At 41.1% G+C, this 17,432-nt stretch overlaps 1 protein-coding gene across 2 annotated transcripts; it reads left to right on the plus strand.

The window, feature by feature from the left end:
* Positions 1-3,024: 3,024 nt before the first annotated feature.
* rcn1 (reticulocalbin 1, EF-hand calcium binding domain) lies at positions 3,025-9,975 on the plus strand. Of its 2 annotated transcripts, none has more exons than XR_009925359.1 (7): positions 3,025-3,488; positions 4,407-4,600; positions 4,701-4,879; positions 7,421-7,481; positions 7,937-8,136; positions 8,453-8,613; positions 8,742-9,975. XR_009925359.1 is itself a non-coding variant. In XM_062421762.1 (7 exons), the coding sequence occupies exons 1-6, from the start codon at positions 3,268-3,270 to the stop codon at positions 8,558-8,560; spliced, it is 963 nt and encodes a 320-aa protein (XP_062277746.1). In that variant the 5' UTR covers positions 3,025-3,267; the 3' UTR covers positions 8,561-8,605; positions 8,742-9,975. The 2 variants fall into 2 exon arrangements, 1 of the variants encoding a protein (XP_062277746.1); XM_062421762.1 differs by having other exon boundaries at positions 8,453-8,605.
* The last annotated feature ends 7,457 nt before the right edge of the window (positions 9,976-17,432 follow it).

Raw genomic sequence — 17,432 nt, forward strand, 5'->3', positions numbered from 1 at the left:
ACTTAATAACCTTGAACATAGAAGCTTCACCTCAGATACAGCATCTATCATCTGTTCTCGAGCCAATGGAATTGAGTAAATTTGAACCGTAATGAGACAAACACCACAGCGGAAGCCTAAAAATATTTTTTAGTGTTAAAAGTATGTCTAATATCAACAAGCATTTTACTTGAATATAGCCTTGACTTTATAAAGTTTGTGTCAGATGTATCTCACTGGAAAAAAATACTTTTGTATTTGTTCATGTCTGCACAACACACTGATTTGAATTGACCAGGCAGGACTAATTTAAATACATTAACTATTCATTAATTGAATAAAGAGGCTAGTTAGCCCCAGGGCCCTTTTATAATCATAAACTAGGGTGTACTATTTATGCAAAACAGCAAAGTGCCATGTGCTGGCTTATTATGCTAATGATGAATGGCAAAATACATGTTTCTCCTGCCCACGAAGGAGGATTAGGCATGGCAGTGTCAGCAAGTTGTTTCCAGGGTACAGACTCTGCTCTTCCACATTACAGCATGTTGAGATGCGTATGAGTAATATGATTCTTCTAGTCTTCTTTGTGTAGATATGATTGCAGCCCCTCCCCATGTAAACTCTGTCTTTCACAAAACATCATGTCATAAGCGTGGATTCAATAAAACTGGACCACCTTCACATCCTCACACTGACTTTTAAGTCTTTCAAGTTTTGTAAGTTATACTATGTTGATTAAAACTTTACATCCACTGTGGGAAAATTCACAGATTACAGATAGTGACTTGTGCTTTTTTATAGGTTTAATACCAACGAGGGATGCAACAATACAACTTTCTCTCTCTCCTGATACCGTGACCCATAACTCAACTCAAAATATCTGCCAATTCTGAGTACTGATCCAATACAATGCTCTCTTTCTCACAAATGTAAAATCACTATATCACACTGTGGAACTCACTGGGATCATTTTATGTACAATAACATGAGACCAGAGATTGTTTGTCAGTCAACAGAAAATTAATCAGCAGTTCTTTTGAATATCTGATATTAGTCATTTTGTTTTTTTGTTAACCAAATATGGCAAACATAAAGGCGGCTTCACAAACATGTGGATTTGAAGCTTTTCTGTGTCATACATGAATCTTTGGATTGTATAAGCTGTTGTTTATCAGACAAATCAAGACATCTGAAGACCTCACCATAGGGTCTTTCAAAATAAAATGGGCATTTCCACTATTTTCTGGCATTTTATAGACAAAACATTCGATCAATCAAGGAAATTGTCATGGATTTATCAATAATGATAGCAAACGTTATTTGTAGCCTTAATATTGTCATTATTGGATTGATGCATTCCATATTTCTGACATGAGACGTTCTGTGATGACTACCACAATTTGAAAAAGATTGTCAAATTATGGCTTAGTGGAGATGTGAAAGTGTAAGTTAATCGTAGCTCTACTTTATATATATATGTATTGTTTATTCATTTATTTATTTCTGTTTCACTTGGAGTTATTTCATTGATAAATTACTAAATTATTGGTCCCGTTTTTAGCAATTTGATGTCTTCTACTCACCGGGATTCCTTCATCTTGGCTCTTTTCACAGGACCATAACAAATCTTAATAAGTGTTGGACATTTTCGTATCATGCTTGACATTTACGAAAACATGACGTTTGTGATTTCATGTCCTCCTCCACATGAAGTCAACTAAACTGCTGTCCAGGAAAAAACTAACCAGGTTGTAAGACTCAGCCAGCAATGCAAAACATTTGGCAGAGATGTAGCTGATATAGCAGCTATTATAATGACAATGATTCTTAAAATTCTCAGACTTGATAAACATTGCTGAGTGTTACTCTGTCTGGATTGCATGGTAAATGTATGCCATTGTACTATGTTAACACTTCTATGTACACATAATTAACTATGAGAAACAGACACCCTTATAATTGTTCTTGTCTGTGGACTTCTGGATTATAACTTTACCACCGGCAACTGAGGTAGGCAGATATTCCTGAAAAACATGTGTTCTTTGGGATCTTGGTGTTGTCGAGGATAAATTTCATTTTGTATGTCAATAATACAATGTTGTATAGTGACTATAGTGAAGATCCACTTGAAAAAACCCTGATGTGTTTTGATTGTCTGAAGCTGATGCATTGAGTTGACTTTTCAAAATGGAGATTTTTGTTTTGGCAAGGTGCTTGGCAGAGAACATCATAACAGGACATTTCTCACATGTAAACTGTATGCTCTGAAGTCTTGTCTTTAATCTGTGGAACTGTACATCATGACTTGTGGCCATCCTGGTTAGTATTGTTTTGTGCTTGTAAATCCACATGAGCTGGGCCCCTGAAAGGTGCAGCACTCTTAATAAAACAATCATCAAATACTTCTTCTCCAAACACAAACATTTGCCTTTATATCCTTGTGAGGACCCTCGTTGACATAATGCATTGCCTATCACCTTACCCTTACTCTAATCATCACAATTTAATGCCTAAATCCAACCCTTACCCTGAACCTAAACCCAATTCTAACCTTAAAACCAAGTCTTAACCCTCAGATTGCCCTTTGAAGTTGTGAGGCCACAGACACACACACACACACACACACACACACACACACAATGAACCTGTGTACAGACCTGCCTAAGAAACACCTATGGGTTTTTTTTTTAGGTTTTCAACTTTGTTTGACATATTGCACACTACAGCAGAGACAAGATTGTACAGGGTTGCATATTTGTGGGTGACAGTGCATATGCAATTCTCCCAGTTGCAGAGCTGTAACAACTGCATGGTGGCTACGCATTTTTGAATAGAGTTTGCGCGTCAGCTTGCAACGTGGCGCCTGAACTCCTCTCACGTATCGGACATCCCATCGACCAATAGCAGCGAGCCTTTCAGCGCATGAGGCTGCGCCCTCTCTGAAACGAGCGCTGTGATTGGCTGTACGTAAGGCGGCAGGAAACCCCGGTTTGGTTGCGTCCTCTCCTCAGGAAAAGGGACAGGAGGATTGAAAGCGTTTGATTGAAATCTGTAGGTGCTCTCAGCGGACCTGTCTGCCTTGAAGTCCTCCCTGCAAGTTTGGTTAGTTTTGATGTGGAGCTACACCGCTGCTGAAAGGAGACAGAAAGGATAGTGAGAAACGGTACGAGCAGTCTAGCTTGCTACATAGCCTGCTTGCTCATTGTGCAGTGTAGTGTCATACAGGCCTGTTTAGTTTAGAAACACTGTTTTGGCCTCAGAGAGCTCAGTTTCATCCCCTGACTGATGGACGTCTTCAACTGCGTGTGTGTTGTGCTTCTTTGCACCACCATGGTGCACGGCAAGCCGACGTTAAGAAAAGAAAGAGTCATTCATGACTCAGACCTTAGCAAGCGAACCGAGGAAGACAATAAAAGCTTCCAATACGACCATGAGGCCTTTCTTGGGAAAGAGGAGGCCAAAACATTTGATCAGCTCACCTCCGAGGAGAGCAAGGACAGGCTTAGGTAAGAAAACATGATTACTCTGAACACTCCCGGAGCATATGAGCTCGTTTTGAAATCGGTAAACATTGTCAGGCTGCGGGTCTGTCGTTGTCAGTCTTTTGTATAAATCACGCACTCCCACTTCTCTCCCGCTGAAGTGTGTTGCGTGTAACAGTTCAGGCTCAGGACATAAAAATTTAACAACACAAGTGCCTAAGAAAGATGTGCACGCCAGCAAATCTGCAGAGTTAGACAAAGCGACCTTCACCATTCGCACACACTGCTTGCCATGGGGTTAATTGCTTTGCCTAAATCTTAATTATGGATCACAATTAAATAAGCATTTGCAGGTGATGAAGTTTGGATAAAGTTATGTGGCCGTAGGCAGTCCTCTCACAGTTGTGTGTGTGTGTGGGGGGGTGGGGGGGGGGGGGTGGGTGTGTGTGTGTGTGTGTGTGTGTGTGGTTCATCAAAGTGTTTGACTGCTGGGGTGACAAGTTGGCACCATGTAACACATGTTGGCTAAAAGGGGGCTTCCCTCCAAAGAAAAGTCTTTCCTGTAGTGTTGAGAGTGGGAGGAACCCTGTAACATCACAACGTGGCAACCCACGTCTAAGAATACACCATGGCTACACTGCATTTTTCACTAAAAAGGGATTGCCTGCCCCTCCCAATAGAGTAGCCCCATTGAAGCCACGTCTCGTAAAAAAGGTTCCACCAAATATTTATTTGGTTCTTTTATTTTTGCCTGCTGGTAACCACAAAGTGTATTTTGGGTTGAAGGTGAAACAGCAACTGTATAACTGCAACTTTGTAATTTCTCCATTAGAGTGAGACACAGCACATACTGTATTTGCTTCCAATTTGAAGCTTAACCATCATGTTTGGGTTTGAAAATAAGTCTAACAAACGCTCTCCCTCTTTATACTTTCCTAACAGTAAAATAGTGGACCGAATAGACAGCAATTCAGATGGCTACATCAACACCGCCGAACTGAAGGCCTGGATAAAGCGTGTACAGAAGCGTTACGTCTATGAGAATGTAGCAAAAGTGTGGACAGATTACGACCTGAACAAAGACAACAAGATTTCATGGGACGAGTACAAACAAGCCACATACGGATACTACCTCGGTATGGGTTCACACGTTTGAAGCACACTGTGTCACTTTTTACTTTTATTGCACAGCTTTTTATAAGTGTGATAGTAACTGATGATTTTTACCCCTCACAGCCAACCCGGAGGAGTTTGATGACGCAACAGATCAGTTCAGCTTCAAGAAGATGCTTCCTCGTGACGAGAGAAGGTTCAAAACAGCTGATCTGAATGGGGATTTGGCAGCAGACAGAGAAGAGTTCACATCATTCCTCCACCCTGAGGAGTTTGACCATATGAAGGATATTGTGGTTCAGGTAAGCCTTCTGTAACCACATGGTAGTTGAATGTGATTAGAATGGTGGCGCGTTAGTAAGACTAGTCTGTTTTGTTGTCTCATTCAGTAAACCAAGAGCGTGCTGAGCAGACAAATCACATTCTACAAAGTTAAAGTTTTGTGATTTGTCTGTCCTCTAAATGTTATTTAATTCCAGAAACAGATTTGAGTGTCTATTCAACATGTTCAATCTAATGGACCTCTTAGATAAATGTGCTACATTTGGATAACACCCAAATTAAATTTTAACTCGGCCCGGAAATGATTGAGTTTCTATATTTCTTTTGGAACAGGTCCAGTGGGATGGACTGACTGTCCCATTTAAAGACTCAATCTTTAAATATAAATTTGTCTTCGTGGAACAGTTGCGTGGCAAATGCTTGCAGTGATGCACTATGCTTCTGTGTTCATAAAAGTTGTACTACCCATTTGACAGAGTTAATTATTAATCGCTCATTTTTATGATGTCACTGAATGTTACCAACTGATTCTGAACTGTTCAGCCAGTGGCACCTTTTCTGATTGTGGTGAATCTGGTCCTGGTTAATAACTGTTCAGTCATTTAGTTTTCCCAAAGACAGTCATATTTTTCACACGGCCGTGCAACAGTAAGATGTAGACATAGAAGGAAACATATATAGTCATTGAAAGAAAGAGACACTTTACAAAAGGACATGATTGTAGGCTAGAGTAATGGAGCTCCTGGTGCAGGTTGAGGCAGGAACGTGAAATCTCATCTCACTGAACGTGAAATCTCGCCAACTACTCACCTTCACAGCTCACATGACAGAGCACTGTTTAAATGTCAGGCTTCACATATCTGCTTAAAAACACTGGGGGCTTTCAGTTCTTTTTCACAGCAAACATTTCAACACGTCTTAGTAGGAAAATAACTCATTGATTGATACTGTTGATAACATCTAACATCTGTTTTGTGTTTCAGTAAGCCACAATAGTGTGACATCAGGCTAGCATGTAAGACCCTGAAACTGAAGCAGCTAGCAAGCATTCATTTAATTTTTTGCACCTGAGCTTTTCTTACTGTGACGTGTCAAAATGTCTTCTGTGGAAAAAGACCCTGCCCAACACAAGCTGACTTCCTGACTGAGCAGAAAATCTCTGTTGATGTCAATGTGCCAAAGTCAATGGTATAGTAGGTTTGGGTAATATTAGAAGTGATTGACAGAAAATTAATCAGTAGCTATTTTGATAATCAAATCGCTGTAGACACACACACACACACACACACACACACACACACACACATACACACACACACACACACACACACACACACACACACACACACACAAGTCAATAAAATACTCCAATTTCGCTGGTTTCAACTTTATAGATGTGAGGATTTGCTACTTTTCTTTGACGTATGCAAGAATGATTTGAAAGGGCAAAACAAACTGATTGAAGGCATCACATAGGGCTCAATTTCATAGACCAAATGATCAACTGATGACTCAAGAAAATAACTAACCATTGAAAATGGTCACAGCCCTAGGTTTGATAAAAAAAATCTCAATTTTATTTCTGAATAATCAGCGGATGATATTTCTTTTTCACGCTGACTTGCATTTAATGTTTTTTTTTTTTTTTACAGTGTGACTAGTTAAAGATTCTTCAGTGAACTTCAGTGAATCAGTTGTTGCTGTTTTCAATATAGTTTAATGGGATTCAGACCATGTACTCATTCATAACTATTGTGAGAGTAAATGTAGGTCAACTTAAGCTATTCATAATCTCTTTAAGTCAATACATTCACTTTATTGTAGCCTGATTGTATAGTATTTTTTCATAATAGCAAACTGTGACAAGAATGTTACAGACTGAACATGTTACGTTACCCGTGCTTATGAAATGCACAGATCCTTCAGACTGTCAGTTTATAGTGGTCTCTAGGTTTCATGTTTTTATTGAACATCCCTCCTTGTTTGCACGCAACCTTTTACAGGTTAAGTGAGCATAGAAATGGATAGATGGATGTTCTTATTTATTATTAGTCAGCTATAAGACCACATAAGCTATGTGGACATGAATAATTCAGCAGGGTTCAGAGAGAGGGTCTTACCTGCAGGAAAGGATGCATCCAGTGATTTGAAGTGTGTAGCTGTGTGCATGTGTTATGCTCAGATGCATTGCACTTAATCAACATGTGTGGTTGTAAACTAATGATCAGCTCACACGGCAAGCCTTTAAGTAACCATTTAGTCAAATTCACACTCTGACAAATCCAGGATATGAGCAGGTCAAATATCCATCAGGGTTTTTAAAAAAGTGTTGGCTAAAAGCAAGTGTGGAGCATCTTCTAATGCGGAGGGTTTGGTTTCATCAGCAGGGAATCCTGTAATTGTAGTGTCAGTCTGCCAGCTCAGCTGTAAACTGACCCTCGTGCATTCACTCATACTGCCTGGGGTGACATGTTTCTCTTTTATTACTCAAAGTGAAAGTTCCACTATTGATGGCCCTTGTGTCTCCCTTTAATGACATCATTAACTAATTTTGAATGCAGGAAACCCTGGAGGACATTGACAAGAATGGCGATGGGGATGTGGATGAGGATGAATATATTGGTGAGTGTAAGCAATAAATTAATTTAAAATAGATTAAAACAAAGTCAGTTGTAGAAATTACAGCTGGAGCATTAATGCTCAGTAATGTGCTGTTCAGTAGAAAAATACCATAGAGTAACAATTAGTAATACAAATAGATGCATAAGAATACAATAAACAGCAACTTCAAAGCATGACTAAAAGGTTTTAATTTTTTAACAATTCATCAACAGCTTCACATTGTCCTCAGCTCTCATGGAAGACCACTTGTTAGGAAAGAGGCTGAAAGAAAAAAAGTTTCAGTGTTAGTCTAGTCTGGAGAATAACTTGCTTGAGGTTCCCAGATGTGAGAGATCCCAAACATTCATAACTTAACTTAAACGCAGATTAGCAGTACAATGTGGTTTATAAACATAAACTTCCATTTTTATTTATTTGCATTCCTATTAACATAATACTTTTTTTGTTGTTTTTAGCTGACATGTTTGCACATGAGGATGGAGGTCCAGAGCCAGACTGGGTGAAGACTGAGAGAGAACAGTTCTCTGACTTCCGAGACTTGAACAAAGACGGTAAGATGGACCCGGATGAGATTCGCCACTGGATTATGCCCCAAGACTACGACCATGCCCAGGCCGAGGCCAGACATCTGGTTTATGAGTCTGACCAGGACAAGGTACAATGTTTTCCAGTTTCATCAAGATGCTCAAGCCCTGTTTGTTGTCATTTTGTGTATATAATTGGGAAGGTCAACCTGGGACCACTGTTGTTTTTCCAGAGCCCCCCTACTTCCCCTTGTCTCACTGCAAAATGAATTGCCCTCCAAAGACATATACAGTTGAAGTTGATAAAGTTATACAATGACGAAAACAATACATTTTTAATTTTATCCACAATACTATGGCCATAGGCTGACATTCGCGAATTGTATCAACTTGTTTACGTTTTTAGCACATGTAATTTTTATTTTCTTTCTTTCTTTCTTTTCTCAGGACCAGATGCTGACCAGAGAAGAGATCCTTGAGAACTGGAACATGTTTGTGGGAAGTCAGGCCACCAACTATGGAGAGGACCTCACCAGGAACCATGATGAGCTCTAAGCTCGTAGTACAGCTTCTGACGTGTGTGTGTGTGTGTGTGTGTGTGTGTGTGTGTGTGTGTGTGTGTGTGTGTGTGTGTGTGTGTGTGTGTGTGTGTGTGTGTGTGTGTGTGTGTGTGTGTGTGTGTGTGTGTGTGTGTGTGTGTGTGTGTGTGTGTGTGTGTGTGTGTGTGTGTGTGAAGGGTTGTTGAACACCTTTGTCTTTCAATGACAGAATCACAGACTCTTGCATCTCCGCCCACCACCACTCCATCCTTCCTCATAATAGTTGGACAGATGTCAGTGCGTTGGATTTTAAACCAACACAGTAGATATCAAAGTACAGGAGGGATGAGGGTTGGTCCTACCACTAACACTAAGAGTCCATATCGATGGTTCTGTTTCTGACATTCAGAAGTAAAGCCATTCCCAGTGGACTTACTTTCCATCGATGGTGCCTTCCAGCCGCATCGGCAACTCCACTGCCTCAGAGATCTGTGTAGATAGTCTTTTAATGAAACCTCTCAATGCTGAATGCTGAGGTTTACATAAACTGTCCAATACAGGAACAGTTTTTGATAGCAATGTTAATGTGAAGCTACCGCTCAGAAGATTTATTCTGATTTTATTTATTTATCAATTAAATTCTGAACTTTAGGTCTGGGAGGAATACAGTGTTAAGTTAGACATCTTGTTTTTAACTGAAGACACAAATGATGTTTCTTCGTTTACAGTTTTCCTGGCCAAATTATTTTAATGATGTTTTTGAATTAGTTAAATGCTTTAAGAAACTGTTGTCAAACTGATTTTTATTGACATGGTCTTTGCACGTGTTTGGTTTTAGTATAGCCTGTGAAAGATTTTTTCCATTGTACTTACTGTAGTTTGTAATGTATTTATTGGTATACCTGAAGCCAACAGTATGCTCTGTGTTCAATTTTTATTGTCCTTTGCTTTATCTGAGCTGTACCCTTTTAAAGTTGTCAAAATGTGGGTTTGGTTTGGAGAATACTCCTAAATACATGATCAATATGTAGAAAAGTTTCCTTTCCTCACCTCTCTCATAACTCCTTGCTTTCTATTACATCACTCAAAGGTCATCTGCTATCATCAGACGCACCATTTTTTTCTCCAAAACATTTGGCATTGTATATATCAGCCAAGTGTTTAGTTTTTTTTAACATACAACTCATTGTCGAGAATATGTCCTTTGGGTTTTTTTATGTTTTGTTTAATGAATAGTCTGTGTGACGTGCATATAATTATGCAACTCATTAAAAGAACAAGAACAAAACTTTAGGGACTTCTAATGTTATGATTTGTCAAGTTAATGTCACTCAAAACCTTTTTATTCCCCTTTTCCTTTTGCATTAATAGTCCACATTATAAATGAGCAGAAACCCATCAACATGTCTCTTATTCCACACTGCACATGCTCATCAATTGTGTCAAAATAAACAAAAAGAAAATGTGTATTTTGTGTGTGTGTGTTAAGCTGCAAAACAATATTGAGATGGGATGAGGTTTGGGGTTTTTGAATGCTAGACAATGATTTTTTTGTTTTGTTTAAAGTAAGAAACAACAGCAAGTGCATGAGAAATATCATAAGCAATGAGAAAGAAGTGCAACAATCAACAGTGTTCAGGTTAAGTGCTGAGTTTTCAGGCATTTCTTGAATGCACTAAGAGAGTCAGCAGACCATATGGAGCTGGGTAGGATATTTCACCACCGCAGAAACACTTTTTTTTTATCAGGCAGTGCTGATATTACCAGACGTTCATTTGTGGACTGGAACAGATATATATACGCCCTGATGGGTGACTTAATGCATGAGGCTGCTATTCCATTTGTTTCCAAGCTTTGAACTTGATGCAAGCCGCCACTGACAGCCAGGGGAGGGGGTCGAACTTAGGTGTGTCATGAGCTTGTTAAGGTTGGTTGAACACCTAATGTACAGCTGCCTTCTGAATCCTCTGCAAAGGCTTAACAGTGCATGTTGGTAGTCCAGTCATGAGGTGGCCAGCACATGGACTAGTAGTTGTACTGTGTACGTGAGCCTGTGGTGGATTCAAACTTGTATAGGTAGTATGTTGTTTTGCTAGTAGTGACGGTTTCTGAAGAAGAAGATAAAGAAAATGAGACTTTGGTTGATTGGGTCTCTGGTTTTGTGCCACATCCTCTCTGCTGCCCTTTTCACTGTGTGGGGGTCTCAGACAACTAGGGACTGGAGTGTGTAGCACATGCAGACCTGGAAAAGACAGGGCAGAGGGTGTTGAGCCATGTAGTAAGGGTGGCACAAGTGTATCTGTGGCATCATGTAATAATGAGAACTGATCAGGAAGAGGAAGGAAGAAAGGTACAAGGAAGGAGAAGTGGGTGGGAGAGAGAGATGGGGATGACAGAGGGTTGGGTAGGAAGGGCCATGGAGAACTGGACAAAGAAGTGATCATATGTGTGTAGTGTAGCAACTAGGGTGTTTTCAGGGATATGTGTCAAGATAAGGTCAAGCTTATTGCCTGCCTTGTGAGTGGATGGGGTTAGGAGAAGCTCCAGGTTAAATGAGGTTAGGAGGGAGAGGAACTCAGCATCTTGCAGTTTGTCAAAAATGGATGTTAAGGTCATCCATGATGATGAAGGGACAACCATTCTCAAGAATAGATGACAGCCACATGTCCAGTTCTTCAGTTGAGTTCCCAAATTGGCCTGGTGGACTATAGGGACATATTAGAACAGAAGAGAGAGGTGTGAATTTCCAGTCCCCTCCTCCCTGCCCAGATGGGAAGTGTGGGAGAGGCAGAGGGGGCAGCTGGGGTGACAGTGTTGTCTGGGTGAATCCAGGGGAACAAGTGTAGCACCAACAAACACTCATTTGTTCATTCATGGCCTGCAGCAGTGAGATTCCAGCCTCCAACACATAATACTTTTAATACCCTTGCAACTATCTAGACTGATACACATTTAACTAGTTTCTTCAATTTTCCCTGTTAAGCTCCTGCTCTTACTACTCACACTCAGTCTACCTCTGCTCACTGGCAAAGGACTGTTTTATTTAAGACAATAAGTAGTTCTTTGTCAGTCTTCCTTTTTGCCAACTTTATAGATTCTACTAACACTTGCTATGAGTTCTTATATGTTTGCTATAGTGCTTAAAGCTTCACATGGACATACTATAGCTCAGGTACTGTAGCTGTCTTAGATGTAAGCCATTGAAAAAGTCTGTATTTGACTTTTTGACTCACTGAACATCAGGAACAAGCGGATGCTCTTAACGCCATTCGTGACTAATTGCAGTCTACACACTCAGGCCCACTTCACAATACAGATGGAGTTGAACTGACTTGCCGTTGCTGCTGGCTGTTGCAGTAAAACTCTCAGATGTAACTGAGAAAGCAGCTCTGCCACCCAGCCTGTCCCCTCTGCCTGCTCATGTGGAACATATGGATATATGTGTGCCAGTTAGCAAGACAAGTCAAGCGGGACCAATGCGATAAAGCTCATTAGGAACAAGGGACAGGGCGATGTATGTGTGGGCTGTGTTATTCTGTTGTAATGTAGGACCTTCTTCAAACACCCTCAGACCATGACTGCAGAAGCAAAAATGTCTGGAAATCTATTTTTCAAATATTCAAGACTTGTTTAATATTTTACTTTTATTTGAATTACTTTGACTTTTGATGTTTGAATAAGAGCGTGACTTGACAAAAACAATGATTATTTCATAACGAATTTTGTAGGAACGGTTTTCAAAAATCTGGCGCAGCTCCACTTGCACAACAGCATCCAAGAATATAGATTTATTTTCAGATGAATTAATTTTTTGTTCATCTGACAAAATGCACCAGATTTGAGGAACATTCAAAGTGGAGGTGTTGCCTGTAGTGGCATCTGAAGCTTTTGGTTATTTTTGGGTCCTAATAAAAACCCATTAGATAATCTAATGGTTGCAGTGTTGCCTCGCTGAAGAGTGTGGGGTCAGTCCTGCATCATACATTTGAATAATTGGGAGACCTAAAACACTAAGTAGCTCAATATACTTCCTCCAAATAGCATATGAGGTTTGTCATGTGTCAGTGTGCATCTGTGTGTCTGTGGCCAATGTGTGAGCGAAGGTGGATGAGTATTAAGCGGTGCACAGAGATGTAAAAGAACCAAATGGACTCTCTCTGAAGATTGCCTTGCGGTCATGTTTAGCCTACCCCTCCTCTTTATGATGGGTTCCTAATCATTCACACTGGGGGAGTGTGTGTACAGTGATGCCTTCAGACGGCTCTCATATGAGCGTCTGCGTGGATCACCCCCTCCACTGATAGTAATGAGCCCTCTGGGTGAGAGCAGGGTGAGAGAGGAGGGTCATAAAGTGTAGCATATTAATGTCTAAGACCATGAGCCTCCCCATCCAGGATCATTTTCATTTAGTCTTGTCCACCAACGATCTCCTTTTAAATAGCTTTTTTAATAGGAGTCTGCCATTTCCATATCAGAAATTAACAGCAGCAAAGCCAAAATTAAACTGCTGCATAACTACACAAGGCACCCCCCCACCCCCAACTCCTCCTCCTGCTCCATTCTGACTCTATCATCATGATGCCCTATTTTAATCTGAATATCTCTGCGCTCCCTCATCCTTGTCTTTTATCTCTTGTGTTTGTTCCTTCCACCCTGGGGATAGCCCAGGGTGTTGTTTGTAATGATCTTTGGGACATCTGACCCATCCTGTGCTCAGGCTTTCATAACAGGATTTCTGCCCATTATATAATAAGATGCACAATAGCAAAGAAAAGAGTACTATCTCTGTTCATTATCGAGCTGTTTAAGAAAAACATTTTAGATTTATATGGCTGAATGGGACCTTTATACAAAAGATAGGCTTTCCCTTTCTCTTCTCGTTGGAGGTCAAATTATAGTTGAAATTGCTGTGATCTAGACAAATACATAACTGCATGAACTCACAGAAAAAGAGAGTTTTGTTTCTCTATGGTACATAACATTTAGAATAATAGCATTGTAATTTGTTATCATTGTCATCATTGTTATGGGTGGTTATATACAACTTATCAGTATGCAAGTAGTTATATACAAATATGTTAAAACTAACTGTAAGCTGTATATTCATTAGGACATGATCTTAACTAAAGGAATAAAGCCCAGTGTGTGCACATCATACATATGAAGCAGAGCGATGCACCTTCCACTGAGGACTATAATAGGCCAGTATTTCAATTCTCATTATGTTTAAATATGACCCAAAAAAATACAATATTCAGGATTTCTCCACAACATCTTTATTCCTGGCAGTGTGTGGTATAGCAGAATTTAGTGTAGGAAATTAATATTTGTGGAAAATGTAAAATAACAGTTACAAGTCAATATGAATTTAGGGACACTTTTAGGTCAAAATCCTCTTGAAGGGGGGTGAACGACATTGAGTGAACTTAGATTTGTTCTGTCTATGTGCAAGTTGTATGACTGTATGTGCGTGTCATGTGAATGTAGGCTAATTCAGTGGCTTGCATGTTTCTACTTATGGACAATGAAGCTTGAAGGAATCCATCAATCTTTCATGTCATCCCAGAGGATATGGTTATCCCATCTCTTTCCCATCACAGGACTCTACTCCTCCTAGTGGTGACAATGCAGAACTTACTGTATCCAGGCAACCTCTTTTCTTTTTAACAACTGCACTTATGCTGGTCTATCATCATGAGTTTTTATGTGCCTATCAACGTGGTGTAGATAAGGAATCGGCCATTAATGACTACACAATTAGAGAGAGGGCTTTAAAGAGCAATATATTTCAATTTAGGAACCATAAACCTAGTGAGTTGGTAACTAATTGTAACTGCCTATGGAGTAATGGAGGCCTTTTAGGCTGGGGTCAGGATGACTCAAAATCAGTTTCAAACAGCTTTTACATGGCTGCTTTGCTGCTCTAGTCACCAACTCATTCTGACAGACCGCTGCATATCTTTTATGATATATGCAGAAGGAAAAACTTTTCAAGTTTTAATTAAAAGATGGGCAAAGTGCCCCACAGTAGTGGTGTTTTGGAGTTCATGACAGTGAGGGTGGAGACCACGCTATCCCAGTGAGACTGATATCTTTGGACAAAACGCCTCTCTCGCTCCATTTGTCAACATTTGTCTCCCTCTTTTCTCTGGTCCTTTCTCCCTATGTCCCAGCATCTGGATACCTCTGGGATGGAGGGGAGTAGAGGGGAGACTAGACCTTGTTTCATCCCTCCCATTCCGCTGTTCCCCAGGGGGCCTTGTTTGATTTGTGATCTTGTATCTCACATGATGGGGACTCATCTAATCCTGTTAGAAGTTAACATCTTCCAGTGGAATGGAGGAGACAGCAGGAGGGAGAAATAGAAGATGAAAGAATGGATGGGAAAGGAGAACTAAAAAGCCATTTCTACCTCTATTGGCTGGCCCACATATTGGCTTAGAGTATACATTTGTGTGTGTTTGTGTTTCTGTGCCTGTGTACCCTCATGGGATGCTCCCGACTGCTGCCTGCATATCTGACAGACTCCTCTCAAGGTGTTTTACCCTCTCTGTCTTTCTGTATCTGCTCCCTCTCTGCTCCCTGAGTGGGAAAGTTTACCCTCTAGGCTCCATCTGAGCTCCAGGCCCCCAAGGCCTCTGCATTCCCAAAGCTCCTACACACCGGAGCCCCTCAGGCTCCCTGCTATACCACAGGGAATACCCCCAAGAACCCCTAGGCCCCCTCAGACTGCGGAGCAGCAGCTCTCCACAAGAGAGCTAGCCTGAGGGGGGTGGGGGGGGGGCTGTCTGGGAATACAACTAAGAACATGCTTCACTTAACAGGCAAACAGTCCCTGACAGCGCCTCCTGTTGGTGCAACATGGTTTTTGCACGCAGGCCTCCTCCTAACCCCGTTAAGTTTCCTCTCTGGGGCCTTGACCTTGTTAACAATCCCTTGGGGCTCATAGAGGCCTCTGTGCACTACATGTGCATTGACCTTTACAGTTCCCAGAGGTCAAATAATGTCTTTTTGGCCCAAACAATCACAGCAGGAGCTAGATGCTGATGTTGGCTACACCTGGGACTTTACTGAATGACATATTGAAAAATAATTTCTCCTTATCAGAGTATCAAGTAAACGTGAATTGATGGTATAGACAGCCAACTGTTTTCAACATCTCAGAACATGTAGAAAGTCAAGGTTGGAACTTGGATATGTGGGATGGACTGTGCTTAATTCCGGGCTTTGATTGTGACAGTGACGTTATATCACACTTGCATTCAAAACGAAACATATTTTGGGAGTAGCTTGCACGTGGATATGGGGGCTGTGAAGCTAGCAGGCCTGCTGTCCTACAGATGTCTTGGGCTGTGCATTACCAGGTGTACGTCACCTGAGATTACCCACGCTGACACCCCTTAAAGGCTAACAGCCAGCTTTACAGATGAGGGGGCATCTGGTGGCGTGTGTGCATGCAAGTTTGTGTGTGTGTGTGTGTGTGTGTGTGTGTGTGTGTGTGCGTGTGTGTGTGTGTGTGTGTGTGTGTGTGTGTGTGTGTGTGTGTGTGTGTGTGTGTGTGTGTGTGTGTGTGTTCAAGTATTCAGATTGGCGGTAACATTTGGCAGAATGGGAGGGAGTACAGAAATTGGTTGTGTTATCAGATATTACACTTCCTTCCAGCCCATCTCCAATCAGAAACTTTCTCAATCAGTTCTACTTCCAAGGAATGAAGATCCAGCAGATCAATGTAAGGTTTGAGGTCAGTGTCTCTTTGAGTGTGTGTGATAATGATGGTGATAATGATTGAGGACGTTTAAAGCATGAGTTCCTTATGCTCTTTCCACAGCCTTGGCAGTCTCCAGTTAAGAGTGAACTGGAGTGAGTAAAATGTTCTACTCCACTGTCCTTCTGATCTTCCTCCGCTTCCCAGCGCCCCTGCAGAGAGAGAACAAAGGGAAGCACTTCTTAATCAAAGTGCATTGGATTAAGAAGCAGAACATCACAGAGATACTACCTCACAGCCATTATGTGGATTGGAAAACAACCCGAATCACCACTTCAAATGAGCAATCTGTGACCCTGAAACAGGAGAAAGGCATTTTAGTCTTCATGTTGGTTTGGCAAGTGTCAAGGTTTGCTGTGGAAATGGAACAAGTGGTGCAGATGTGGGGGCACATATTGTATATATGTGGTGAGTATGAGTGAATGCCTTCAGTAAATGTGTACTAGGGTTTCCATGTGTGAACATGTAGCCAACAGCTAAATATACCATGCTTGTATGTGCGTGTTTACATTGCTTTCCCAGGTATGTGACATCATTAGCCCACAAAGCCGTGCAACAGCTCTGTGCCCACATTGACTCATATTTTATTAACATACCTGCTGTAGCTGAATTATCCTTTTTCTTATAGACTTGCACACAAGCTGACACACAACTCCTTCTACATCATGTATATTTGATGGGCCAGGGCATACTCTGAATGTGCCTTCCTGATTCTCACTTTGGTTGATATTACCATATTTATTGTGAACACTCTGTATCACTGAGGGCAACACTGAAGTGGACAAAGAGTATTTAAAGATGGAGTTGTAAAATTATAAGCAGCATTTTGGCTATCACAATTGGCTGTCATACACCAGCACTTGTTCAAGTCCCATTTGTTTGACTGAAAAGACTTATACTGCCATCATGTGGCTCCAGGATGTAAAATGCTTCTCATAACTCCAAGCTCCAATAGGGACTTGAAGTGTGTGTGCGTGCGTGCGTGCGTGCGTGCGTGCGTGCGTGCGTGTGTGTGTGTGTGTGTGTGCGTGTGTGTGTGTGTGTGTGTGTGCATGTTGGGGCCCAGCGCATACAGAAGGGGGCAATCCACAAAGTACAGCCAGCTGACACTGAGGTATGTGTC

The sequence above is a fragment of the Scomber scombrus genome, chromosome 1 (genome assembly GCF_963691925.1).
Source record: "Scomber scombrus chromosome 1, fScoSco1.1, whole genome shotgun sequence".
Classification (NCBI taxonomy): Eukaryota; Metazoa; Chordata; class Actinopteri; order Scombriformes; family Scombridae; genus Scomber; species Scomber scombrus.